We start from the raw sequence: 19425 nt of genomic DNA on the forward strand, positions 1-19425 counted from the left end.
CTACACATCCACCAGTCTTACCGTGCTGATTCGATACAGCCGACAGTTACACTTGCATCTACATCACTACTCAGCATTTCATATTTAACAGCTGGGAAGAGGATTTATCGAGCCCATCACTCCATTGTGATGTCTTGTATCAATGGAAGAGGGGATGACTTCACTGTCTGTCATCAGTCCCACACCATCTACAGCATTCCAAAGTTAACGGTCATCTGGCCACAAAATGTTCATGTTTTGTTCTTGTGACACATTTATACATATTATAATGCCATAACATAGTCCACTGCCAGAAGAAAATAGTACACCATATTAGAGATTTCCGATTCACTCAAGATTTACTGTTGCAACAGTGCACATGGAGTACATGAAGTGACTACATTTACAGATCAACAGCACAAGCAGTACCAGATATCAACAAAATGTTCAAATGTGTGTGAATTCCTAAGGGACCAAACTGATTAGGTCATCGGTCCCTAGACTTACACACTACTTAAACTAACTTATGCTAAGAACAACACACACATCCATGTCTGAGGAAGGACTCGAACCTCCAGCGGGAGGGGCCGTGCGGTCCATGACATGATGCCTCAAACCACACGGCCACTCCGCATGGCAGATATCGACCCCTGCAAAGTCGTCTATAATATGTGGTGTAGTCTACATGGGTGGCAATGCAGGCGCTGACTCTAGCATGCAGTCAATTACACAGATGGCGAATACTGTCCTGGGATATGCTATGCCACGCCTGCTTGACCTGTTCATGTGGTTCTCTAAGAGTTGTTGTTCTCAAGTCTCTTCACATCCCATCATATCAAACATGTGCTCAATTGGCGACCAGGGATTATGCTGGCCAGGGAAGTTGCTGCACATCTTGCAGAGCACATTGAGTTTCAAAGGCTGTGTTTGGGTGAGCGTTGTCCTGGTGGAACAACATATCACATTCCTATCTCAATAATGGCAGAAGAATGGGTCTAACAACATCCTACACATACTGAGTGCTGATTAACATCCCCCAGTGAATCTTGGACAAATGTGCTCTACAAGAGAGCGCTCATCAGGTCTCCATCATACACACAGATGACATTCGCTAACGTGCAGGCAGAATTTCCTTTCATCACTGAAGACGACAGTGCGTTATTCCATTTCTTAAGTGATGCTCTGATGGCACAAATCAAGCTGTGCATGTTGATGCTGTGGTGTGAGTGGAAGATGGGCTAGAGGTGAGCATGCCTGTAGTCCCACTGCTAATAACTGATTTGCACCAGTTTGTGTTGAAGGTCTCGGCTCACAAGTCCTCTTATCTGTGCAGTGGTAGCTGTGCGATCAGCCACTGCTGCCTTTATGATGCAACTATCCTGACAATCGTTTGTGCTGTATGGACATCCAGAAACTTGTCTGCATGTGTGAGAATGTTCACATGACCCTGATAGCAACATTGTTGCACAACTGATGCAGCACATCCAACATGTGTGTCAGTTCTCTGAAAGGATCATCCCACCAATTGGAAGACCAGAGTATGAGCCTTTTCAAAGTTGCTCAGTTGGCTGTAGCAAACACGAGTGCATCCTGCTTTCTTCATACCTTTGCATCATGCTGAGCCTTCTGGATGTGAGCATTACTTATTAAAGGGTGGACACAGATAGTACTCTGGTAGTTGTTCCACTGCGCTATCTGTTGGCGGATGACGTTGAAACAATTATCAATACATGTACTATCCGCCAGGTGGCATATGCCACCATTGGATCAAAATCGATGTCGTGTTTCCAGATACACTAATTTTTTTCTCGCAGTTTATTTTACAGTCTGGCGGTTTTTACATGCTCGGTGTGACGGCTTTGCAGCTCCAATGGGTTCTACATGTGGCTGCCGGAGCTGCTGAACCGAGTGGGCCAGTACAACGGCGCCTACCCAGAGCACCCTGCTGCCGTTTGTGACGTCATCGCCATCCTGGCAGGCCAGATGTCGCCACCAGTCGCCGTGGAACGCTTCCGAGCCAACTACTCCAAGTAAGTTCTCCGGGGGAAAGTACGCACAGTGTAGTACAACAATTGGGAATCGTGATTCCTCTTCCTCTCAGAAGGTAGCAGCTCAGCAGTGGTGGAGTCGTCGACCTCCTTAAAACCGTAGTTTCTGTGTTTTTCTCACAGCCCCAACGCAACAGCGAGTGCTGAAATATTTACCATCAAAGATATACAAATATTCATTTCGAAAATGTTGCCACATGAATAAATAGCGTACAGTCTGGAAGTTGTTTGAGCTGTCCTATTCAAATACGAGAGTTATTGATTGGGATAAGCACACAATACCACCTGAAAGACCTAAGTAGCGAAGAGTAGCAGAAATAAATTTACCAATAAAGGGAACGTCAAAATACAGAGCAGCATTGTAGACAATGTAAGTGAACTGCGCCAGTTTGCAAGCAAAATAAAACGTGATGTACAAAGTAAGGAGAATTTCACAAGCAGACTAAGTCAAGCAAAGAGAAATTCCCTCACAATGAGATACCTGCCAGTAATAAACGTAAGACTTAATTTAAGGTAGAGATTTCTGAGAACGTATGTCTGGAGAACAGCGTTGTATGGGAGTGATTAGGGGACTTTGAGAGAATCAGAAGAAGACACATTCGAAGCGTTTGAGACGTATTGCTACAGAAGGTTGTTTGACTGATAAACTAGGATATGAGGTGGTTCTGCGGAATCTGCTAGGAGAGGAACTTGTTGAGAAAGCCGACAAGGAGAAGGAAGAGAATGTCTTAAGACGTCAGCCAGCAACTTCGATGATATTACAGAGAAAGATATACACCGGAACATGTAGAAAAAATTATCGGGTTTGGTGGGTCTAAACGCTACTCTGACACACTGTGGGGGCCACATCAGGTAAGTCAGAAGAATGACGAAAAAAAAAAAAGAAAACAGAAAGAAAGACTCCAACCAAGATTCCAAAAGATGGAAAGCAATCAGCCATCTAGCTCTTGGTCCTGACGGACCAGTCATCGACCGGCAGCTGTCATCCTTCGTCAGTGACGTCAGTGGGTGCAGTATGGAGGGGGGTGGGGCAGCACACCGCTCCCCCCGCCACATTCCGCTCTCCACGCTTCAGAGCCGCTGCTTCGGCACTGACATGATACAGGATTTGGGGTGGGCATAATTAAAGCAATGGCGCTTTTCGTTGCGGCGGGATCTCCTCACGAAATTTCAATCACCATCTTTCTAATCCGAATGCGAAAATATTTTGTTGACGCTGACATCCGTAGGGAGAAGCGATCATCATAATAAAATAATGGAAATCAGAGCATGCACAGAAAGATATAGGCGTTCGTTTCTTTCCGTGCGCTGCTCAAGATTGCAATAATAGAGAATTATAGTGAAGGTGGTTCGATGAACCCACTGCCAGGCACTTAAGTGTGATTTTCAGAGTAAGATGTAAATGAGAACCAGCTCTATCTCTGTAACCAATAACAAATGGATACACATTATATGAGACGTTTTACTTGAAATAGTCAAAACTGACATAATCTAAAATATTTTCTGTTCGTCCTGAAACATCCCGTACGAGGTGTGATCAAAAAACTAATGGGATTTTTTTAATTTCATGGGATTTGTACATCCGATTTTCGAAACTGTTTTTATCTTGTTAGTACAGATGTTCGTGATGTATGGTTGCATACTCAGCTGTTTTGAATGTTTAGTTTATTGTTGACAGTCGAAAAGGTTATATGCGTTTTCGAGTGCTCAGCGAACTTTTGCTTTCGAAAAGATGGATCAAAGAATTTTCATTAAATTTTGCTTGAAAAATGGAATAAAGTGCAGCACCGCAATCGAATTGTTGACAGTGGCTTTTAGTGAATCCGCTGTGAGTAGGACAATAGTTTACGAGTAGCACAAACTTTTCACAGAGGGTCGAGAAGTCGCCGCAGACGACAACAGCGCTGGATGCGTTAACACATCAGTAACTGACGACAGTGTGGAAGGCGTAAAGAAAATTATTCTGGAAAATCACTGAATCACCATCAGAGGGGTTGCTGATGGCTCTCGCCAACCTTTTATATATATATATATATATATATATATATATATATATATATATATATATATATATATATATTTTGAACCAGCAAAATTTGTAAAGGAATTGTTAAATTTCGACCAAAAATGACTTCGCCTAGACATGGCTCAGAAATTGCTGAATGAAGTCGACGATCGGGAACATCTAAAGAAGGTTATAACAGGTTGTGAAACAAGGGCATATGGGTATGTCGACGAAACCAAGGCCCAGTCATGCCAAAGGAAACTGCCTGAAGAGCCAAGACGGAAAAAAAATCAGCAAGTCGAATCACACGTAAAGGTTCTTCTCACTGTTTTCTTAGATTACAGTGAGACAGTGCATCATGAGGTGTTGCCTTATGGTCGTATGGGCAGTAAGGAATACTACCCGGAAGCTATGCGCTGTTTGCGTGGAGGAATCCAAAGAAAACGACCGGGATTGTGGCAAAATTACTCGTGAAAACTGCATGACGATAATGCTCCCGCTCAAAGCTTTTTGGCAAATTATTCACAAAATATGATAGTATACATGTGATGGGTTACGACTGTGAAAGGAACCTGTGACCACTGGAGGTACTCTGTTTTAGTTATTTTACTTTTACCATTAGATATACGTTTAGTCTTTTGTCAAAACAAACCCATAACCATACTGTTTTGTTTCTCCACTAGATAGTTACTCCAAAAAATCGTAACACGACACACACACACACGCACACACACGTCATACCAACAAATGTAAATCCACCTGATGATAGAAGTTTAAACCTTTCAAACGCGTTGTGGAGATAAAAAAACAGTGACTGATAAACGTAAACTTGTTGTTTTATTTGATGAAAGGTGTTTGTTTTGACAGTCAGTACTGAACAGCCGAAGCACGCAACCATCTCTGAAAAGACGGACATACAGAAACAATCAACATGTTACAGCATAACAGACGAATACACTGCCACCGAAGTATCTGCCTTCGCCAACTGGACCACCGTGGACGGCTTCGCCGACAGTGGTGCCAACTGGACAGCGACCGCACTGGACAGCTCTACCGCTGGGCCCGAGGTGTGCGTGGCGACGGTTAACGAGGTCAGCTTCCAGAACTCGATGATCAACGGCGCAGGCTTCGCCATCGCCTACGTCGCCATCATCCCCCTCGTCAAGGTCGTCAGCAAGAGGCTCCTGCTGGGTGAGCAGCTCGACACCTCACACAAACAAATAACTGCAGAATGCAAACGAATAACGGGCTAACACCCAAACCTCCACATGTCAGACACTCAGATTGGTACCGAAAGTTCTATGTCGATAGAGTATCAACCAAAACACCGATTTAGTTCGTGCTCTGTGCTGTCGTCCAGTAGAACATGTCTAAATTGTAATGAACTGTAACACCAGAGCTACGGAGTATAGGAAAAGCTTATCTGTGAGCGGTGAATCTGAAAATCACTGGTAGGTGAGTAGGTAGAGCATCAGACCATTGTGCGAAAGGTCCCTTTATCGAAACCCACTGATGACGACTTTTTATCAGTTTACACGTGAACTTGTTATATGGGAGAACATTTTTCTGTCACATGAAAGGACGTTTCCGAGTATGTAGCGATGTTCTTTTGGCAGTCTGCTTTCGCTTCGCTAGTCGAAACTAGCAAACCTATAGCGTACATTTCTATACACAGGTGTGGTGCTGTCTACAAGTGCACACTATAGGTTTGCTAGTTTCGACTAGCGAAGCGAAACCAGACTGCCAAAAGAACATCGCTACATACTCGGAAACGTCCTTTCATGTGACAGAAAAATGCTCTCCCATATAACAAGTTCACGTGTAAACTGATAAAAAACCGTCATCAGTGGGTTTCGATAAAGGGACCTTTCGCACAATGGTCTGATGCTCTACCTACTCACCTACCAGTGGTTTTCAGATTTAGAGCAGACAGATACGGTTTTCCTATACTCCGTATCTCTGGTGTTACATTTCATTACGATTTACCCATGTTCTACCGGACGACAGCACATAGTACAAACTAAATCGGTGTTTTGGTTGATAGTCTATCGACACACAATGTCTGCTGCCGATCTGAGTGTCTGCCATTTGGTGGTATGGGGTGTAAGAGACAAAAACCTGGTCCCGAGTTATTCAATTTGCTTTGTTTGTTTTGACAGAAATATTTTAAAGAAAAAACCGGAACAAGATTTTTTGCTTATTGTCTTCAGTAAGAGTCACACGACTATTGCAAAAAGTTTTTAAATTCGCTTCCTTTTATGAAAATAAATACTTTATTTTGAAAAACGCAGAACCTGCTTAATGGCACGCGGTTATCGGCAGTTACCGGTAATTGCCAATGAAACAAAGCGCAAGTATTTACCAGTTTTTTAATAATAACATTTTACAGATACACTATCCTGTGATTGAATTATTTTTAATTCTTCTTTTAATTCAATAGCGCATAAAGCTACGTTCAAATACATAAGCATCTGTTGAAGATACCTTACCTTTTCTGCTGCCACGTTGTTTTTACATTCTTGTGACGGTAAAACAAAGTTCTTTATTATATCAGTGGTAACTCCTTCCTGCAAAACCTTAAAGGTGTGTCTTCAAGCTCGTTAAACATTGTTCTCGAATTGATGACACCAGGTGCAGTTTTTAAACTTGGGCCTAACTACATATGGAAATATTTACCATCGTTGATTTACTACGTGTATCGGCAGCTTTTCCATAATCAGAAGAAGTCCTCAGGCTGGAGAATAGTAACTGCAAATCGACTGTTAGGTGTCGCGTTCTCCAAGTTCATTAGGTAGGGGAGACCGGGGACAAAAGTAACAGGGTATGAAAGTAACATCCCTCCCCTACCTTCGCATGTAGCTCCGAAAATCACGTGAGTCAAACAATGTATTCCCTTCATGTTTCCAAACTGCCTACCAATTGTTGGCCGGTATTGGAGAGTCTCTGTTGAGTGCGGCGCAGTAAAACCTTTTCTCAATTTCCTTAGTTTTGTAATAACGGTAGCATCACGCTGTAAACGTAAGTCTACTGTAATAATTTAACTGTGTGAAACTTTCAGTTTTATACCACCATTATCAACTTTTTCATTGCTTGTATAGATTGTGTCTAAAATATCAATTAAACAGAAAAGCGTGGTTGGGGACAAAAGAAACATTACTGCTGGGGACGAAAGTAACAGAGTTTCTTCCGTCCCCGTTACTGAAAAAGTATTATTAGCTGCAGGTTCCCTGTTTTTTTTTTCCTTTAGCGAACGGTAGATTATGTATTATACTGTTAGAAGTTGCAATGTCTTGCTGAACAAACTCGTTATTACTGAACAGACTTGTTATTTACTGCCGGCCGCGGTGGTCTAGCGGTTCTAGGCGCTCAGTCCGGAGCCGCGCGACTGCTACGGTCGCAGGTTCGAATCCTGCCTCGGGCATGGATGTGTGTGATGTCCTTAGGTTAGTTAGTTCTAAGTTCTAGGGGACTGATGACCATAGATGTTAAGTCCCATAGTGCTCAGAGCCATTTTGTTATTTACTTAGTTATTTCGTTGCAAGGAATTATGCCACGAACACGGGTTAGGACTACTTCAAGAGGACTAACTTCTACTACTGTATATCAAACCGCGGCAGATGATGTTGCAAATTATAAGTTTAGAGCAGCAGCAAAGAAACACAATGTATGCCATGTGACATTGCATCGGTACCGGTACATTAAAAAGAAAGAGAAACGTATGAGTGATAGCAGCACACCAGTGCCTCGTGTTGGATATAGAAGTGCAAAACGAGTGTTCTCTGATGAAGACGAAAACATTGTAACTGAATATGTGATTAAAGCGTCGGAGATATTTTACGGACTTTGCCCTAAGGATATCCGTAAGTTAGCTCACGAACTGGCAACGACAAACAACATACCAATTCCATCAACTTGGGTGGACAATCAAACTGCTGGTCCAGACTGGTTTTCAGCATTCATGAAGAGGAATCCCCAGTTGTTTATTCGGTCGCCTCAACCCACAAGTCTTGCTCGAGCAACGAGCTTTAATCCAACAAATGTGAATGCCTTTTTCAACAACCTGATCAGCGTTATGGAGAGATATAGGTTAGAGCCCATGGACATCTGGAGTATGGACGAGGCAGGTGTCACCACTGTTCAGAAACCAAACAGGATTGCTGCTAAACGGGGAATAAAGCAGGTAGGAGCTATGACGTCGGCTGAAAGAGGCACTCTTGTCACTGTTGCTATTGCCATCAACGCTCAGGGAAACAGTACACCACCTCTCTTTGTATTCCCTCGCTTAAGGTATCGAGACCATTTTATTCGAGACGGTCCTATTGGTTGCACTGGAGCAGGAAATGCGAGTGGCTGTATACAAGAGGAAGAATTTTTGTTATTCTTGCACCACTTCGTTAAATTTGCTAAACCAACTCCTGAGCACAAATGTTTACTGCTTCTCGACAATCACGAATCTCATATGTCCATCAGAAGCCTGAACTATTGCAAAAGCAAGGGGATTGTTATGCTGTCATTCCCACCGCACTGTACACACAGGATGCAGCCTCTAGACCGTTCTGCTTATGGTCCATTTAAAAAGATGGTGAATGCTTTTGCTGACAACTGGATCAAGGATCATCCGGGAAAGACCATGTTAATTTATGACAGCCCTTCAATGGTAAGGGAAGCACTTCCACTTGCTGTAACTCCCAAAAACATTGCAACAGGATTTCACTGTACAGGCATAGTACCATTTAATAGGAGTGCGTTCAGTGACATCGACTTTGCACCATCTTCTGTCACTGATCGCCCAGCACAAGCTTCCAATTATGGAAAGCAAACTATGTCCTTAGCAGAATCATTAGCGATTTCTAGTGACCCACCTGAAGCTGGGAGGACATCTAATCCTGATCCAGTAGTAATTTTCGAGAAAACACTTTCAAATGTCACAGCCTGTGATGCAGGACCTAGTGGTTTACGATCATATTCTTCAGTTCGCGCAGCCTTTTCGCCCGAAAGTGTTCGTCCGTAACCAATAGTAGGTCCAAGGCAAGAAATAAGAAAAAGGAGAAAGTCTACAATTGTGACCGACACTCCAGAGAAACTGGCTATAGAAGAAGAGCTAAAGGCCCGTCCGCAGGAGAAAAAAGTGGAAAAGAAGCTAAATTTAAAAAGCAGCGGGCTAAGAGTGCAAAAGCAGAAAAAAGCTGAAGAATCATCAGCTACTGCCTTGTATGTGTCGATCCTTTCTGCCACAGTCGTTCCAAAGAGAGGTGGATTCAGTGTTGGGAATTTAATGGTTGGTTTCATGTTGCTTGTACCAAAGGGGGGGAGGGGGGGGGAGATATTTACGTGTGTCACAATTGTGAATCTGGACTAAGAAATGCATTACTTTTCTCTTTTATTGACTCACTGAACATTGACTCATAAATCCTGAATTCGTTCGGTGCTATTAATTGCTATTTCAGTTAATATAATAATTGGAAGCGAATTAATTAATGTTTTGTAATGGTAATGTACTTTACGTTACTGTATGAGTCCTTTAGGTAGTAAAATGTGGCTTAACTTATTATGTAACTTTCGTAACCTACCTGTGTTACTATTGTCCCCAGTAACGAGGACAAAAGTAACAGGTACACTGATGCCTTAAAATTAGTTTTACAAATACCAAATATATGTAATTTTGGGGAAACTAAATTCATTTGCTTTAGGAGAGCTTCAGAGAACATACACATTAGTTCCTTTTGCTTCAAAAGTTTATAGGGAGAGAATGAAAAAAATGCAATATGCAAAATGTTGCTTTTGTCCCCGGTCTCCCCTACTTACACTGTTCCTGCTTCTTACATCTTTCAGTCTGGCCAAAACCTCTGTCAAATGACACAAACGAATGGCAAGAGATCAACAATTTATGATTTATCTCATCAGATCTGTCTCAGACCCAACTTTCGTTTCCTGCAACGCTAGGGTCTGCTGAGTGCTTTAAGAAGGCACGAAGCAATTTCACTGCCGCTTGTTCACGTCAAGTTTCTCTTCACTTCTAAGAAACTTGCTTTCATCATGAATTCATTCTCCCTTGTCTCTTCCTCTTCTCGTGTCACTGCGCACAGTGGAGTGTGGCTGCACTGTATCGTGGCAGACAGAGGTCGCACTGGTCCCTCTTGAGCTTCTCCAGAGGGCGGCACATACCACTCATACCATCTTTCGGGTCTTATATGCTCTACTGGCGCTCAGCCAGCTTTTCATGTTGGCAACGGCACTTATCTTTGATTTTCGGGTCTAACTAAAAAAACATTTTTTGCATTTAGCCCATTACTGATTTCCACCGAACAATTGTAATAAGGTTGGACTGAAGTCGTAGTCCTTCTGTGCCACAGGAGGGCATAGGTCCATCACACCAAATAAAAGTAGTTTTAATTCTACGTCTTTTGGTAAAAATAACTACAAGCCATAAAGTGACTGAAAATATGTACCATTTGTAAGATTCAACAAAGTCATTGATCGAAATTTTTTTCTTATTTTGTGACCGATTACAGTCTATGAAACCTTCATCAGATGAGACTATCTTCCTAAAATGTTAAATAAAACATAAAAACTCGAGCCCAACTGCGTATCGTGGGGTTGGCCGATTGAAAACTTGCTGCTTCCTGTGAGACACCCTGTAGTGAGTCACATGTTATGGTAAAGTCATAGGTGCCCCATTAGCAGCTGAGATTGCTCCGCATGTTCCACAGCAGCTATTCTGGAAAACAAACACGCGCAGGGCGTACTCCCACACGTCCGTGTACACAGACGAACTTTGGTGTTGCAGCCGTCAGCCTGATAGCATCGGGGCTGTGCGGCGTTGCCGTGCTTTGGGCCCAGACGGAGCTGCAGATCCTGATGCTGCCAATGGCGTACGTGGTGCTCTCCGGAGCGTGCGTGTCCGTCGTCAATATCGTCGTCGTCGATGCTGTCCCCACGTACCTCAGGTGAGACGCTCCACGTGTCCGTGCGCTGTTCACCTTCCTTCCATTCTGACGTAGAAGGAACGGTGCATATTTATTGAAGGCAAATTTGCGTTAACATTTTTTGTTGTGTAATACGTCAGCACAAACAACATGACCTGGAAAAATTAGTGGAATCACGCACAGTTTCATCGAACACATGGATGTGAAGCGGCCTTTGCATGACCAACAAAATTGCAGTGCTAGCCACTTTCTGACTACCTAGTGTGTTGCTGTCGATTCTGATGAGAACTGTCCAATCACTGAACTGCTCACAGTAACTCACTCTCTGTCCTACCGCCCTATTCGTAACGAATCGTACTCCCATTATACCATTTTCAGCTGCTGAGATATTACCCTATACTCGTCTGACCACAACTCCTTTCCATTTCACTTGACTGACCCCTACTATATCTAGATTGAGCCTTCGCATTTCCCTTTTCAGATTCTCTAGCTTTCCTGCTGCGTTCAAACTTCAGACTCTCTAGTTTCCCTACTCCGTTCAAAATTCTGACTCGTAGAACGTTAGCCTTTCGTTGTTGATTCAATGTTTTCTTCATGGTCACCTCCCCTTTGGCAGTCCCCTGACGAAGATCCAAATGGGGGCTTGCCTGGAATCTTTTGCCAATAAAGAGATCATCATGACATTCTTTTCAAAAAATGCTCAGATGTGTGTGAAATCTTATGGGACTTAACTGCTAAGATCATCAGTCCCTAAGCTTACACACTACTTAATCTAAATTATCCTAAAGACAAACACACACACCCATGCCCGAGGGAGGACTCGAACCTCTGCCGGGACCAGTCGCACGGTCCATGACTGCAGCGCCTGAGACCGCTCGGCTAATCCCGCGCGGCCCATTCTTTTCGATTACCGGCCGCATGTCCTGTGGATACTCACAATATATCTTAAATGCTCTGGTTTCCATTACCTTCTGCATCCTCATAACACTGACCACTGCTGGTTTTTCCGCCTTTTGGGGGCAGTTTCCTACCCCTGCCTCCTTACAAGCCCTAATTTCTCATATTTTATGTTTGTGGTCCTTAAGAGTAATTTACGTTGATGCTAGTACAGTCGTTCTGCAGTCAGCCGCAAATGCCGCTAGTCTAAATTTCCTTTATATTATTTCTCGATAAGAAAGTGAACTTCCCTCCAATGATTCCCACTTGAGTTCACGGAGCGTTTCTGGAATACTAACATGTTGGTCGAACTTACCGCTAATGGATCTAGCAGTCCCCCTCTGAATTGTTTCTATATCTCTCTTTAATCCGATCTGGTGGGGATCCCGAAGACTCGACAGTACTCAAGAATAGGTCACTCTGGTTTTCCATGCAGGTGTCCCACAAAGAACTTTCTACAACTTTTCCACTAAACCGAAGTCGATCAGTCGTCTTCCCTCCTGCCGTCCCTACGTGCTTGTTCCATCTCACATCGCTTTGCAACGTTACGCCTACTTATTTGATCGCCTTACCTGACTGTGTCCTCTATCTCCACTACTGGCCATTAAAACTGCTCCACCACGAAGATGACGTGCTACAGACGCAAAATTTAACTGACAGGAAGAAGATGCTGTGATATGCAAATGATTAGCTTTTCAGAGCATTCACACAAGGTTGGCGCCGGTGGCGACACCTACGACGTGAGACATGAGGAAAGTTTCCAACCGATTTCTCATACACAAACAGCAGTTGACCGGCGTTACCTTTTGAAACGTTGTTGTGATGCCTCGTGTACGGAGGAGAAATGCGTACCATCACGTTTCCGACTTTAATAAAGGTCGGATTGTAGCCTATCGCGATTGCGGTTTATCGTATCGCGACATTGCTGCTCGCCTTGGTCGATATCCAATGACTGTTAGCAGAATATCGAATCGGTGGGTTCAGGAGGGTAATACGGAACTCCGTGCTGGTTCCCAACGGCCTCGTATCACTAGCAGTCAAGATGACGGGCATCTTAGCCGCACGGCCGTAACGGATCGTGCAGCCACGTCTCGATCCCTGAGTCAACAGATGGGGACATTTGCAAGACAACCGTCTGCACGAACAGTTCGACGACGTTTGCAGCAGCATGGACTATCAGATCGGAGACCATGACTGCCGTTACCCTTGATGCTGCATCACAGACAGGAGCGCTTGCGATGGTGTACTCGACGACGAACTTGGGTGCATGAATGACAAAAGTCATGTTTTCCAGATTCTGTTTACAGCATCATCCGTGTTTGGCGACATCGTGGTGAATGCATATTGGAAGCGTGTATTCGTCATCGCCATACTGGCGTATCACCCGGCGTGATGGTATGGGGTGCCATTGGTTACACGTCTCGGTCACCTCTTGTTCGCATTGACGGCACTTTGAACAGTGGACGTTACATTTCAGATGTGTTACGACCCGTGGTGCTAAAAAATGGTTCAAATGGCTCTGAGCACTATGGGACTTAACATCTGTGGTCATCAGTCCCCTAGAACTTACAACTACTGAAACCTAACTAACCTAAGGACATCACACACATCCATGCCCGAGGCAGGATTCGAACCTGTGACCGTAACAGTCGCGCGGTTCCGGACTGAGCGCCTTAATCGCGAGACCCCGTGGTGCTATCCTTCATTCGATCCCTGCGAAACCCTACATTTTAGCAGCACAATGCACGAACGCATGTTGCAGGTCCTGTACGGGCCTTTCTGGATACATAAAATGTTCGACTGCTGCCCTAGCCAGCACATTCTCCAGATTTGTCACTAATTGAAGACGTCTGGTCGATGGTGGACGAGCAACTGGCTCGTCACAATACGACAGTCACTACTCTTGGTGAACCGTGGTATGGTGTTGAAGCTGCATGGGCAGCTGTACCTGTACACGCCATCCAAACTCTGTTTGACTCAATGCCCAGGCGTATCAAGGCCGTTATTACGGCCAGAGGCGATTATGTAATCACATGTCAGTTCTAACATAATATATTTGTCCAATGAATACGCGTTTATCATCTGCATTTCTTCTTGGTGTATTAATTTTAATGGCCAGTAGTGTAGTTTAGTTTTAATAAGTCTTTGAAATAGGAGTAGGCGCACAGTACTCGTAGTTCTTCAGCGGGACCTACACTGACTTGACTTCCTGGCCTTTCCGCAGAGCCATGGCGGTGTGCCTGTCGCTGTGTTTCGGCCGCCTGGGCACCTTCGTCACGTCCCTCATGCTGGGCGCCCTCATAGACTCCAGCTGCGTCGTCGCCGTCTCCATCCTGGGAGGATACGTTGTGTGTGAGTAAAACTAAACCCCGCCTGGGCAGCTGCAACGGCGCTTTAACAGCCAGTCTGTGTGAATCCTGGACGAAGCGCTACTGACCACGGAGCACACTGGTTGAAACTGAAATTGCATGGACTAGGGAGAGGGGTTAGGGACGCCTGGATATTGTCGCCAATATTGTCATAAAACATTGTTTGCACTAACTGAACACCCAGTGTAATACACTACATACTTCTCAGTCAGCACCAGTTTATAACTTACCAGTAGTCATTGTAAGTCAACAGTATACATTACACTGGGGTGACAAAGAGTCCCGAGATAGCGATGTCCACATAGAGAGACGGTGGCGGTATCGCGTACAAGACGTATAAAATAGCAGTGCACTGGTGAAAGTCATTTATACTCAGGTGATACATGTGAAAACATGTCGCCTGAACAATACAGTTTCATTTACACTGAAGCGCCAAAGAAACTGGTCCAGGCATGTCTATTCAAATACAGAAATATGTAAACGGGTAGAATACGGCGCTACGGTCGGCAACGCCTATATAAGACAACAAGTGACTGGTGCAGTTGTTAGATCGGTTACTGCTGCTACAATAGCATGTCATCAAGATTTAAGTGAGTCTGAACGTAGTGTTATAGCGCACCAGTGATGGGGCACAGAATCTCCGATGTAGCGATGAGTTGGGGATTTTCCCGTACGACCATTTCACGAGTGTACGTGAACACCAGGAATCCGGTATAACATCAAATCTCCGACATCGCTGCAGGTGAAAAAAGATCCTGCAAGAACGACTGAAGAGAATCGTTCAATGTGACTGAAGTGCAACCCTTCCCCAAATTGCTGCAGATTCCAGTGCTGGGCCGTCAACAAGTGTCAGCGTGCGAAACATTCAGTGAAACATCATCGGTATGGGCTTTCGGACACGAAGGGCCACTCGTGTACCCTTGATGACTGCACAACACAAAGCTTTATGCCTGGCCTGGGCCCATTAACACCAACATTGGACTGTTGATGACTGGAAAAATGTTGCCTGGTAGACGAGTCTCATTTCAAATTGTATCTAGCGGATGGACGTGCACGCATATGGGGGCAATCTCATGAATCCATGGACCCTACATGCCAGCAGGGGACTGTTCAAGCTAGTGGAGGCTCTGTAATGGTCTGGGCCGTGTGCATTCGGAGTGGTATGGAACCCCTGAAACATCTAGATACGACTCTGACTAGTTACATATCTCTTGTCTGATCACCTGCATCAATTCATATCCATTGTGCATTCCGACGGACTTGGCCAATTCCAGCAGGACAATACGACACCCCGCACATCCAGAATTACTACAGAGTGGCTCCAGGAACACTCTCCTGGGTTTAAAAACTTCCGCTGGTCACCGAACTCCCCAGACGTGAACATTATTGAGCATATCTGGGATGCCTTGCAACGTGCTGTTCAGATCTTCACCCCCTCATACTCTTACGGATTTATGGACAGATCTGCAGGATCTGCACTACTTCAGGCATTAGTCGAGTTCATGCCACGTCATGCTGCTGCACTTCTATGTGTTTGCCTGGAGCCCTACACGATATTAAGCACGTCTACCAGTTTCTTTGACTGTTCGGTGTAATTCAAGGCTCGCAGCTTGGTCTATAGTTATGTGCTTGGATTATTGCTATGGGAGATTAGGGTACTTTGTTGTTGACGTTGAGTTGGACTGCCACTGGCATGTCTGAAGTTGAAACTGTAAAATTTAGAAATCCAATATGTCAACTAAATACAATCAATAAAGCGGCTGAATCGGTTATCCAATAGCAGCATATTAACTATCTCACCGCACCACTCTTAGCGCGAAGTATATTTTTGCTGGACATTTCCAGACACTAATCCGAGACCTTTTCATTTTCTTTCGCAGTGTGTGGGTTCTTGTCGCTGCTGCTGCCGTCTGAAGAAAAGATGAAGAAACTTCGCCAATGATGACCGCTGGACCTCCATCTGGAACAATACGATTAAGAACACCTTATCTGTATCCGAAGTCTTTGTTAAGTGCGCCTTTTCGCCATATCCAAAACTTAACTGCTGTAGCTGTGGAATAAAACATTCCAACGAAAGTGTTCGTCTCATTTTTTATGTGCCACTAGAGAAGCTTTCATATCCTTACACCGACGGACTATACAACAGAAAAAACAACTGTATATTTATCTGGCCATCGGGTATACACAGTCTTAATTGTCACCTCGAAAAGGTACAAGTTGGAATCATGTAATATGGTAATGGTTTCAGTACTTCTCTGGGTGTTCAGCCCTCAATGGAACACATTTTTTGCAATGAGGGATAACCTGTCTTCCCCTGGCTGAGAAGTCTTCACTTTGGCTTTTGAGAAAACTTTTCACCACGAAAGTTGTAATTCTGAAAATGCCCGCCAAGGTACATTTTCTTCTTTCGAGAAAAGACGGTACTTGGGGCTGCTGGACGATGCTTCTTGACTAGGAATTTCTTTTTGTAACTGCCTGGAATTTGGCTCGCAGTTTAATGCTACACCTCGAGCAGCCTCACTAAGTAGGTTTACTCGTTCTAGAGAAAGATTTAAATTTATCACTGACGCCCGAGCGTTTCCTGGTTGTTGATTTTAAAAGTGCTGTCGAACACGCTGTTTTTAAACTCCTCCTGATGCTACCGACGAGATTAGGAGAGAAGCATGTTGTTCATTGACTGGGTTACGTTCGGCCAAGAGTAATATTGGGTTGATGGATAAGCTTGAAGCGTGTTTCCTTAAGCATAACAGTACAGAAAACAGAGACTTTGTTCATCAACAATATAGTCTCCTTCACTATTTACAACAGTCTACCAACACTGAGGTAACTTTTCGATTTCGCGACTGTAAAAATCAGGTGGTTTTGATGCAATGTTTTGAGCGCATTTTAATCCAGAAAGGAAGTTCCTTGAAAGTTGTTCGACAGACAGCGCAAAAGGTGAAAATCTGAGCGCGCAATATCACGTGAATAAGGTGGGTGCGGAATGACATCCCAACCCAATTCCGGTATAGTATTTCTTGCAGTCTAGCAGAATGCTGCTAGAGTGGCATCACTTCACGCAGTCTTCCTGGTCGTTGTCCTTGGACTGCGTCTGTAAGACGTCTCAGTTGTTGACAGTAAATGCTTCAAAATGGTTCAAATGGCTCTGAGCGCTATGAGACTTAACTTCTGAGGTCATCAGTCCCCTAGAACTTAGAACTACTTAACTAACCTAAGGACATCACACACATCCATGCCCGAGGCAGTATTCGAACCTGCGACCGTAGCGGTCGCTCGGTTCCAGACAGTAGCGCCTAGAACCGCACGGCCACTCCGGCCGGCTGACAGTAAATGACAGCAGTGATGGTTACACCTTGGGGAAGCAATTTCTAGTACACCAGCCCGTCGCTGTTCCACCAGATGTACGACATGATATCTAGCAGATACACGCAAGTTTTTGTATGGGGAATTGTTGCTTTATTTGGGCTCAACCATTCCTTCCTTTTCCTTATGATAACATAAAGATATCATTTCTCATCACTAATAACGATACAGGATAGGAATAGTCAGTGTTGTTAACAAACCACTTGATGACGAGCATGTAGAAAAGCACAATGGCCATCCGCTGATTTTTGTGATGTCGCTTTAGAGCACGTTGTAGCAACCGAGAGAGCTGATTTAGTTCACTCAAGGGGGATACTGGCATTTTCATCTTACTCATGGGCAAGGGCTATGCTACTGTGGTGTTGGACAAGCAGAATTACGTCAAAATATGCTGTGTTTACTACGTGATCCAGTGTACAGCATGTTCAGTGCTGATCTGACAAAAAGTGTTGAGGGGAAGACTCACAATTTCCTAAGTAAAAGTTCCTTGTTGCGAGAGATTATTAAGAGACTTGTTTCTTACTGCTTACTGTACTCTTCTATCTAGATTATGTCGCCTTCTGAAGATCTACGAGGAAGGTACACCTCTTAGGTCTATTTCCAGTAACAATGAAGCGCCAGATTACAGTGTTCCAAAACACCCTCCTACGCTGTTGAGGGCAATAGTTAAACGACATGAGTGTCAAATTAAGAACCTGGCAGATTTATTGGGTTGATTGGAGGGAGTTACTTCATTTTAGTAAGTTTCAGCGCGGGCTCTCTCTTCACTCACTTTTCTTTATATGATTCCTTACAGTTAATTGAGGTTATGTTTAGTGCTGAAGTAAAGGACCTATTTCGACATCTGTTAACTCGCACTTACTTTTTAGAGTTCCATGCCTCAACCCGTAAAACCAGAATTGTTATAGGGTCACTGTGTTGTCTATCTGCCTGCCTGTCTGTCTGTTCGACTGCCAAGAACCCTTTTTCTCAGGAACGGGTAGATGTAGCAAGTTGAAATTTACGTCAGATACTAAGGCCTACGATCTCTTGGCAGTACAAAAATTTTAATCTTCTACGTCAATGCAATCAAAAAATTCCGTCATTTAGGTTAGTTATTTTGATACTAGAAAACTCACTAACTTAAACCTCTAGGTTACCTCCCGTTGATGTATAATCATGAAATTTAATAGGAAGCATGGTTTCACAGTTCAAGTAAGGAAAAAATCATAAAATTTTGATATTGAAATTATATCACATAATATACGAGGCGTGTTTTCTAAGCAAGGTCCGTTTGAACATAAGTACGCAATAAAAGGTTATTTCAAAAAAGTAGATTTATTTTCAGAAAGTACATACTTCACTCTATTTTTAGACATAGTTGCCAAGATTGTTGAAACATGTATCATACTTCTCAGCCAATTTTAAAATACCCTCTTCATAAAAACTTGCTGCCTGCTCCGATAACCAAGAGTTCACTGCTGTTTTCACGTCGTCGTCATCAATGTAACGGTCGCCACTGAGGTGTTGTTTGAGGTGGAGGAACAGATGGTAATCTCTCAGCGCAAGAGCAGGGCAGCAGGGTGCGTGGTCTAAAGCTTCCCAGCCAAAATTGTCCAATAAATCGCGGGTCTGACCAGGAGTGTGAGGTCATGCATTGTGATGGAGAAGGACAATTCCCTTTGTCAGCATGCCGCGTCTTTTGTTTTGAATCACTCTGTGCAGCCTTCTCAGGGTTAGGCGGTATGCTTCTGCACTGATAGTGATTCCTCGTTGCATGAAGTCGACCAACAAAACACCATGTCTATCCCAAAACAACG

At 43.9% G+C, this 19425-nt stretch overlaps 1 protein-coding gene across 1 annotated transcript in view; it reads left to right on the forward strand.

The window, feature by feature from the left end:
* Nucleotides 1-16309, forward strand: part of LOC126109788 (synaptic vesicle glycoprotein 2A-like) — a 74721-nt gene extending 58412 nt beyond the window's left edge. The window contains exons 7-11 of the mRNA XM_049914846.1: nt 1845-2009; nt 4973-5223; nt 10820-10979; nt 14119-14246; nt 16144-16309. Coding sequence (XP_049770803.1) covers nt 1845-2009; nt 4973-5223; nt 10820-10979; nt 14119-14246; nt 16144-16205 — 766 coding nt within the window. The 3' untranslated portion in view covers nt 16206-16309. The remainder of the gene's footprint in view (nt 1-1844; nt 2010-4972; nt 5224-10819; nt 10980-14118; nt 14247-16143) is intronic.
* Nucleotides 16310-19425: the final 3116 nt, after the last annotated feature.

This window comes from Schistocerca cancellata, chromosome 12 (genome assembly GCF_023864275.1).
Source record: "Schistocerca cancellata isolate TAMUIC-IGC-003103 chromosome 12, iqSchCanc2.1, whole genome shotgun sequence".
NCBI classification, from domain to species: domain Eukaryota; kingdom Metazoa; phylum Arthropoda; class Insecta; order Orthoptera; family Acrididae; genus Schistocerca; species Schistocerca cancellata.